General features: G+C 48.1%; 1 protein-coding gene across 1 annotated transcript in view; it reads left to right on the top strand.

The window, feature by feature from the left end:
* Positions 1-9,674, top strand: part of SETBP1 (SET binding protein 1) — a 119,736-nt gene extending 110,062 nt beyond the window's left edge. Inside the window, exon 4 of the mRNA XM_080573391.1 lies at positions 8,419-9,674. Coding sequence (XP_080429517.1) covers positions 8,419-8,559 — 141 coding nt within the window. The 3' untranslated portion in view covers positions 8,560-9,674. The remainder of the gene's footprint in view (positions 1-8,418) is intronic.
* The last annotated feature ends 113 nt before the right edge of the window (positions 9,675-9,787 follow it).

Here is a 9,787-nt window from a genome sequence, read left to right as displayed (position 1 = left end):
TCTGACTTTGTCCATCCTTCTGCTGACGTGAATTGTTATCCCAGTTTGTACCGTCTAAAGACCCTAGTCTTGGTCTACAAACCACTTGGCTGAAAACCACAGCTTGAGTAATTAATAAATAATAGCAAAAGCAGAAAAAATAGAAGACTAAAAGGAACCATTTAGCAAGAACATCCCCTGGTCTTCAGTAGACAAAACATTCATTCCTTGCTATACATGCAGTGAATGGGTGTGCTTTTATCCTTCCCAGGGTGAATAGTCCAGGGACATAGGATAGCTGGCAGCATCCTTAAAAGCATATTGGCCTGATTCTGATCTACCTTACACATTGAGCAACATTACTTGAGATACCCTGATGTAAATCCAGCCAAAGATTAAAACCAGCCCTACAACAACCAGAGGCCTTAAGCAAAACATACGTCTTTCATCCCAACAGCACCATCCCTGGGCTATTTTACTTTTTACACTTTGATTTAAGAAAACTGGAGAGCACCGTATCATGTTCAAACTGTTTTCTTTCTTCATTCTCTGTCAAATTATGGCCAATGCAGATTTGATGAGTTTTGAGATTGGTTGGGGAAGTAAGACTCTCTTCAAAGTCCTTATTTTGTTTATTGATTCAATAGTATTTACTGACTAATAGCCACCCAAGGCTAACAGGCTCATTTGAATTGGGAGTGCTGAAATCTTGCATGTTATCTGTGGCCAGAATAGCCAGCTTACAGATATATAAGTACTCTACTTCAGGGAAACCAAGGCTTGTAGTTCTCTCTTAGGAAAGCCAGCTCATTTTATTGCCAGCTTTCAGGCAGTTTTCCATGGAATTACAGGATCATTTTTCCTTATTTCCCTCGTTTGTGTGCAGTCATGAGAACCAGGATGGCTTGAAATTAAATAAGTGCAGTTCAACCAAAGTCAAAGACTTTGCGGTTTTCGGTTTTGCTTGGAACCAGAAGCAGAAGAGCCAAAACACTGCATAAAAGAAGAAGGGGAAAAAAAAAAAGCTGTTTTCATGGTATTTTTGGCATGAGCGACTGCTCTGAGAGATACTGGAAATCATGCAAGAAGGGTCTGTTCTTAAGACATTTCCAGTCCTGCTCTGAAGACTGAGGGCTTTAGATAAGCATCTGCATGTGAGGATCCTTATCCCTAACAAACCACCGAACCTTTTGTAGTTCACCCATCACTAATAGCGATTTCTCCCCCGTGCACGTCTCCCTGTGCGCTTGTGCACACACAAAAGTTCTTCAAGGCATCCTAAAAGCGGATGCTTTTCCTTGCTCGTAACATTTTAATTGCCTCTCCAGCGAGATCTTCGCCTTGGCAGGAGAAAGAAAAAGAAGAAAGAAATGAAGTGCCCCGTGCTGTCCAAAGGATTTCCTGTCCTCAACCTAACAGCGCATGTCGGCGTCGCTTTCTCCCCCTTCTCCTTTGTCTCATCTTCTCTGCATTTTGCAGATATTTTTTTTTCTCTCTTTCTCAGCCTGGAAAAACCAACACCCCCCTCCCTGGCAGCGTGGGTGACAGAGGCAGAGAAATCAGCACAGTGTCAGCAAGAGTTTAGCCCCACAGCTGGGACCTGAACTTTCCGCAGCGGAGCACAGCACTGGGTCACTGCACTAAAGCAAGCCAGATTGATACAAAGTGCTTGCTCACTCTGGGAAGGAAAGCATTAGAAGCCAGTTGATAAAAATGCTTAGGCACCATCTATTGTGAGCTTACAGCAGCAGTGGCCCCCAGTTTATCCTGGAAAAGATCACCACGGAGTGTATGTTTTCTGCCTTAACCCTGAAGTGACAAGGTGTTTGGATGCTGTCTGTGCACGGGATGTGTAACGTAGGTCAGTGTAGATTTTAGAGCTGTTGAAACCGGAGATGGAGTGTGTGGACTCGACATGCTGCATGCTGTGTGAAGTTTTCAGCTCTGAAGACCCGAATGATCGCGTCTGCCAATAGTTAATGTGCCTAGAAAGAGGATGCTAAAATATTCTTTCCCACTCCGGTTTGCAGCTGAGAACTTGTTAGTCTGTAATATCTTTTATTTATAGTGCCTTTCCACTCAAAGGATCGGAAAGTGCCTCTATCTGGGAGTCCCTTCAATGAGCTGCAGATACCTCGAGGCAGGGATCTTCTCTGTGGTGGCCTCTGACTGAGGTCCCAGGGTCTCCTTCGCCACGGAGGCACATCAGAGACTCGTCTGCCTTGCCAGACACCAGCACTGAGTCCTCAGGGCTGGAGGGAGGGGCAGACACCCACCCTAATCCTGAGGAACAGCAGAGAGAGAAAATCATCCAGTGAGTTTACTGGCAGGGGATTTGGATTGATGATAGCTCTGTTTGGAAGCAGATGTTGGGATGAGCCATTGCCAGTGCTGGGCGAGATCCTTGTGCAAAAGGCCTCAGATAGTGAAGCCACAGCTCAAAGGAAGGCATCTGGTGGCCTTCTCTGGGCAGTGCTCCATCCAACCCAGCAAGCACCAGCCGTGCTGGAGAAAGCTCCAACGTGCAGTCCCGCACAGGGGACAGGTCCCAGTGGTGGAGATGCTCCTAAGGGCATGGAGACGGGCTCTAAGTATGCGCCCACACGTGTGCCTTAATGAGTATGGCACAGTGAGGTGCCTGCTTGTTTTCTGTCCCCTCCAGTGTCTGCCCTTCAGCTGCTCCCCACGTAGCTGGCAGCGGCTGAAGGCTCAGCTCCTGTGTGTGGCTCCTGGGAGGGACAGGGTGCCACCAGCCCTCCGCTTTCCTGCTGCATCAGATGTACAGGCCAGGGAAGCAAAAGTCAGACCAACTGACGGGTTTACGATTCCAGCCTGTGATTTCTGCTTCATCCACCGCCAGGCGAGATTTTGCCAAGATACATAATAGGCAGCTGCTCAGGACACTGATGTTTTGTCTGTACCACCCCGAGCATGCTGTCTGTCTGTCTGTCTCCGAGACCCTGCTTTCGAGCGGGTTCCTCTGCTGTTCCCCCAGGTGGCCAGAGAGTGGTCGGGGAGAAGCAGCCGGATGCTTTTCTGCACCTCCCAAAGGTCTCAGTGCCGTGGGGAGTGGAGGCATCGGGACTGGGATGCAGCTCATGCCCATCTGCCACAGTGCCCTCCTTCTGCCCCAGCTTCCAAGGAGCCACCTCTGATGTGCCTCAGTGGACAAGGGAGCCCAGCCAGGCTCATCAAAAGCCCCCCAACACTACTGACTGCTCGCGGGGCCATACTCTGCTTCGGATCTCCAGTCTGACCTGCAGCTTGATGCGTTCCTGCCATCACTTTTGCTGTGCTGAAATCCTCAGTGCATCTTCTCCCCTCCCTGCAGCATCAGTAACATCATTACTGTGATTTTCTCCCCAAATCTCTCATTCCTCCAGGCACCAGATGAGGTGCCCTTTACACCATGTTATCCTCATCACGTGCACATCGGTGTTTCAAACTCTGGTTTAACTGGAGTCACGTCGCTGGCTGAAAGTTGGCTCTGCTGGGTCCTTTCCCATGGGGAAAACATATTTTGGTCCCCCCACCAAACCTACCCCATGGAGAGGGGCTGGCACTTTCTCATCCTGGCACGTATGAGGGTGGCTCTGCCTGCTTGCAGGGCATCTTGCCCTCCCTCCTTCTTCCTCGGAGAAGAGCATACATATGTTGTGTGTACATATGGGTTTTTCTCCCCCCTCCCTCTTGGTGCATTGAGCGTTGCATCATGTTTCACTCCCGTTGCTGCTCCTTCCACACGTGCTGCTTTGTATTTGTGGGTGGGAGCAGGGGGGAGCCCCTCCTGTGGGCACACTAAGAGGAAGAAAGGATTAAAAAGAAAGAGAGGGGAAAAAAAAAAAAAAAGAAAGAGATAAATATTTGGGAGGAGGGTTTTTAAGAGCAGAGAAAAACAAATTGAAGCTGGTGCCAGGCTGGAACCAGCAGCTGGCTGCCAGCACAGCAGGCTGGGAAGAAGTTGGTGGAAGAGCTCTGTGCCTTGTTTGGGTTGCTTAAAAAAATACACCCTCCCTCCCTCGCTATCCTGCCTCTGTTTCTCACCCGCCCCACGAGCACGAGGAGGGATTCGGCTGCCAAAGGCAGGCTTGCAGGAAGTTTGTATTTAAAGCGATGTCGAGGGATGCAGACTGAGAATGTCCACCAATGCTCACGTGGGTGTGCACGCGAGTGCCCAGGGTCCCCCCGGCTCACAGGCACCCGGGGGGGCTGGGGGTGCTCAGGGTTGCTGCTGTTGCAGCTATGAAGAGATGCCAAGGCATTGGCAAGCATGGCACGATTTTTTTTTTTTTTTTCCAATGGAAGAGGTGGGAGGGCTGGGGTGGAGGAGGAAGAAGGGGGGGTGGAAGGTTGCAACGCTTGGCTGGAAAAATTTAGAGGAGCACAAAGGAGAGAGCGATGAAAAGGGGTGGCGGGAGGGGGGAAGGAGGCTACGAACGGGCTGCTGTGGGAAGAGGTTTGGTTTGCTGAGCGGGGTGGTTGGGAGCAGGCTGGGGACGCAGGGCGATGCCGGGGGGGCCTGGGGAGGCAGGCGGCAGCATAGCGGAGCGCCTTGTTTTCATCCTTTCTCTCCTCCTCCCTCCACTGGGCGCTCGGAGGAGAAGAAAAGACAAAAAGCTGAACTGGTGCCAAGAAGGAGCTGCAGCGACTCGAAACCGGCGCTCTGTGCTGCACTAATATTTCCAAGCAGGGCTGCTCTCTAGAGCGGCGAAACGTGCCGGGAATGAGAATGGCTGTGGCGCGGGGCCGCCAGCCGGTTCCAGGAGCTTTCTCCCTCCTCCTTTGCGTTTTAAACACGACTCTCTTCCTTCCCAGTCCACCCTCAGCAGGATTTAGGGATCCTTGTCCTTGGATTTGCACAGGTCCAGGTAGAACAAGGGGGTGGCAGGGAGCTGGGCAGCCCCCAGCACCCCCAGCAGCACTGCCGCTGGACACAGCGTGGCAAGCACTGGGCAGAAATGCTGATTTATCCCCCCATTTCCAGCCCGGGTGTGTGCATTATCAAGCTCTCATGTATAGGATTATAAGCGGGTAACCGAGAACGAGGAATAAATCCCCTCCTGCCCACCTCTCCTGCAATCCCTATGTAGAGGGATTTTTAATTTTCATGTATTTTTCCTAGCGAGGAAGAGAAGACTTGATTCCCTGGGAGTTTTCTGATTGTTTTCCCATTGCCACTCCTTCCCCTCCTCCTCACTGTCCTCCTCCTCTCGCAGTACCCATAAGGCTGCTCTCACTGCTCTGTATCATGATGCAAGGTTACTTGTAGGACACGCGAAGCTCTGCAAGGTGCAGCATCGCCTGCCTTGCTGCTCCCCGGCGCTTCTCATTTGGTGAGGGATGAGGCAGCTTCCAGGCTGCCTGGTGGCTCTGCTGGGCCCCTGCTTCATGCCATTCAGGGGTTTCTGCTGCAAAAACCCCCTCCTGCAAATCAGCCTGGGCAGAAAAAAAAAATAAAATAAAAAAAAATAGTAATCATCATACGGGGCTGAAACTTTGACAGCAATTTGTAAGGTTGGTTGATTCACAGGGGCTGGACTGGAGTTTTGCTGTGATTTTCATCTGAAAGAAAACCTTTTGCCCTCTGGTTCCCCTCTTCCCTTCATTCACAAGCTAGGGAAAGGTACATGCAAATAGCATTTTTGGGGGGAGGCAGCTTTTTGATATATTTTTTAACCATTTTAAAATTGTTACCAGCACAAGCATTCTTGCAGTAGCCCAGTATTTGAAACTGAACACAAAGATCTGTCCCCCCACCACACATTTCTTTCTGGCTTATGCTGGGATTTGGATCTGACATTTCAGGTTGACTTTGCAGAAATTGGAGACTGGGGAAAGAGAAACTTCTGCCTTCGGGCCTGAAAACAGGTCCAGATTCTGTTTTACCCGCAGCTGCATCACTGACACAGCCAGCAGGTCAAGTTCAAGGAGGGTTTTCCAAAGCAGGGGCAGCGGCTCATTAGCTTGCCACGTCTCGGGAGCTTGGGGGTGGTTAGCTTGGCCCAGTTCATGGTCCCAGGTGTGGGATCTCCGTGACCTCTCCCTCACCTGAAAATCCTGCCCTAGTACATATCCAAACCACTTCAAACCTCACAATTTGTTTTTGGACACGTAGGCCTGGTTTTGGAGCACCTGATTCTGCTCAGGTAACGCCTTTTGGAAACAGTGTGATAAATGGAGGGGAACGCGGTGTGACTTAAAGTTGTTATTCAGCCATCTGTCTCATACCCCTCTTCTCCAGGCTCAGTCCCAAACTAACACCGCTAGGATAGGCACTCATTCCTGGTGTAACACTCGCCAGCGTTGTAGGGAGGATGTCTACAGTAATGGGTTTCTCTCTGTTCCTCCTCTCAGCTGTGCTTTGACCTTTGCTGACATGGTTGCTGCAGCCTGATTTGGTTTTGAGCAAAGGAGATGCCGTCGCCTCTTCTTGCTCTTTGACACAAGTGAGGGATTTGTAGTGCTTGTCAAGTAAGCATTGGAGTGGGTGAAAAAAACGTGGCAAAAGTCAGCACGCCTTCCATCAGATCCCACCTGGTCTTAGTGAATAAAGTACATATATAAAAATACGTGTTTGTGTATGCAGACATGGGCTTGCTGTTTGCTTTTCCATTGTCTCTTCAGACTCGGTGAGATGAGCCATGTAGTCAAGCTATCATCCTCACCCAGGGCACATACCATGCGGATCCTGACTGAAATTCCCTTCCTGATGGTTTTGGCTGGTTCTGCTCCTCTTTCTGTGGGTACAGCCCCCTCTTTTTAACCTGAGATCCCTCAGCATGGGATGCCAACCTGCGAAAGCAAATGGCAGGAGTGGGGATTAAAGCCGACATCAAAATGAGTAAAGGAGACCCTGGCAGCTTTCCTAAGCCTCATGCACCTGTGCAAAGCATGGCTCACACTTCTAGATGTGCACCAGCTTGTATTTCCTACCCAGTTACACCCCTTAATACTCCACTTAACAGATAACAATTACCTAACAGATTTATAGACAGGATCTCAAATGGATGGACAAAAAGTTAATGTAGAACAACAGCATCCATGCGCGGAGTAGCATTGTATTGTTTGTCATTTGGGAAGGTAAACTGAGGACAGAAAATGAAGAGACCTTCCTAAAGCTTTATATTTCAGAGCACAGATCTCTTCTATTTCTTCGGTGTCTTGGCAGTGCTCTGGAGTAAGAGGACTTTTGTAAGGGAGCTTGTCCATCTGGGGGCAGAAATGTTTCTCCTCCCAAATGGTCCAGGTAAACCATCTGGCCATAGCCTCCCACTGAGCATTGCAATGCAGTGACAATGCAGCTGAACATTGTTGTCTTTATTTTTCCCTATACCAGAGGTGTCTCTGGGTGTATTTCCCTGAAATGTGATATCTCATGAATCTCCAGTTGCTTACTTCAAACCTCTTTTCCTTTTAACACTCTATACTGAAACCTTGCTTGCTTGCAGCTGTTATGAGATGACTTGCATCTGGAAGGGTTAATCCAGAGGACTCTTCCAAGGCTGCCTTGCACCCCTTCTCCCCACACCTTCCCCACTCCCAGTCTGATTTTTTTTTGGACCAGTAGCCTCGCATTTCTGTAATCTAAATGTGCAAATGCTTTGCAGTCACGGTCCAGTGGCTGGGTTAATCTCAGACCCCTGGAGTGGCAGATGGCTGATTTGTTGCTGATTCCGGTTACAGAGAATTGTGCCACCTATTATCTTTGCACAGGCTGCTGCTTAAAAGGATGCCTTGGGCAAAATCAGTGAAAAGCAAAGCAAAGCAAACGCCCTCTGATCTGCATTACCACAGGTGAAAATGTGAAATATTTCACCTTCGTGTGTAGGGCTTGAGAGGTGGACAAAGGGAGAGAGAAGGTGCAAGGAAGAGAAGGGGAGATCTCATTTTTTTACCAGAAGTGTGGAAGCACATGGCAGAGTGGGTTTGCCACAGTCATGATGCTGAATCACAGCCACTTATCCTGTTTTAAATGGTTTTGTAACGTGGTAATCCTTGGCTTTGGCTCCCTGCTTTAACTCTTAAAAAAAGCAGATGGGTTGGCATCATGGGACACTGTCCTGCTGTTCTCAAGCCTCCCCAAAGCGGGCTGTCCTAGGGGTCCGTGGCTCCACTCCCAGCCATCATGGCTTGGGATGCACCCTGTGGCTGCCAGGCAGAGCCGAGATGGCCCCACATTGCCACTGTGTTTGCCTGGGCCACCCAGAGGAGAAATCTGCCCATCTGCATGGGTTAAGGAGAAGCCTGGGGGACCTTCCAAAACTGAGCGGGGATGACGCAGCTGGGGGTGAACCCCAGCACAGTGTGCTCAGGGGGTGGTGGGCACGCAGAAAGATGTAATGAATTTGAAAAGAGCAAAACTTTGGATACTCATTTTCTGCACAGTCATGCCCACAATGAAGATTCTTTCTTTTCTTTTTTCTCTGGGAAACGCCACAGAGCCAGATGAAGAATTTGGGAAGAGAGTGTGGATTCCCTGTGCAGAGTCCAGTGACGAAATCTGTGAACAAGGTAAGAACAAGGGGTTGTGGCTGTGAAGGGTTTTGTTGCTTCCTTTTCCCCTTCCAAACCCGTTATTGAAGCATTAGACGTTAAATGTAGGATGTGTGTAGCACAGGAACTGATATTCCAAGTGCTAAGTGAAAGAGCCTAAAAAGATCAAGCTAAATAGGGCTTCTTTTTAATGCACGCCATTATGATGGTTTGGGTTTTAGAACAGTTTGTATTGTATCCAAATGATCTATGTGTGAATAATTGTTACCAACCTCCTGACACCAGGACCTAATTAGGAAGTAAGAGCCTTAAATAGGCCATTTGCGTAGTGAGCTTCCATATGTCTCCTTGCGCAATTTATTTGCTTCACTCCATTGAGATATAATGAGAATGAAACTCCTCGAACTGCCTTTGACTCTGAGGCTCTCCTCTTCATCTCCTCTGCAGTTAGAGCCCACTATTAAGAAGATAATATCTATTTCCCTTTGTTCAGAAAGAAAAAACGACTGTACTGCTACCGTTATTCCAGATCGGCCAAGTTTTCCTATTTCCCATTTTCCAATGGAAATAGAAAGAGAAACAGCCAAACAACCCGCACACAGCCTGTGAAAAATGTAAAGCTGTCAGAGGAAGCACGAGGAAGGTTAGGACAGACCGATCTCGAAGGCATAGTATCCACTGTAACTAGGGCTCCTGAAAACCTGCTGAGGACTGATGTCCTTGTTTCTCAGCCGATGTGCAGGTCCCATTTAAAGAGCTCGAAGCTGGGTCTGTTTGGATTTCTTCCTTCTAGGATGTTAGCAAGGGGGAAAGGTTGGTTCAAGGCTGCTGGAGTTTTGTCCTCATTTTGAATGTTTAGCTCACTCTGGAACAACACGCATTCTGAGGCCCTCTGTTCACATTATTTTGCAGAGAGTGTTCTTAAAATATAGTTTCAGAAGATATCCTTTATTTCCAAATACCTCTTACATGCATGACTCCACCCCATCCTTCATTCTTTTACTCCCATCATCCTGAAGTTAGTAAAACTTAAGCATATGATGGGGTGCCATTTTCCACAGGGATGAACTTGAATGAGTGCTCAAAGTGTTGCTTTCTTCTTTTCTTCTTTCTTTTCTTTTCTTTTCTTTTCTTTTCTTTTCTTTTCTTTTCTTTTCTTTTCTTTTCTTTTCTTTTCTTTTCTTTTCTTTTCTTTTCTTTTCTTTTCTTTTCTTTTCTTTTCTTTTCTTTTCTTTTCTTTTCTTTTCTTTTCTTTTCTTTTCTTTTCTTTTCTTTTCTTTTCTTTTCTTTTCTTTTCTTTTCTTTTCTTTTCTTT

This window comes from Anser brachyrhynchus (assembly GCF_964034855.1).
Source record: "Anser brachyrhynchus genome assembly, chromosome: Z".
Taxonomy (NCBI): Eukaryota; Metazoa; Chordata; class Aves; order Anseriformes; family Anatidae; genus Anser; species Anser brachyrhynchus.
The sequence above is the reverse complement of the archived record's forward strand: the minus strand, read 5'-3'. Positions and strand labels throughout refer to the sequence as shown.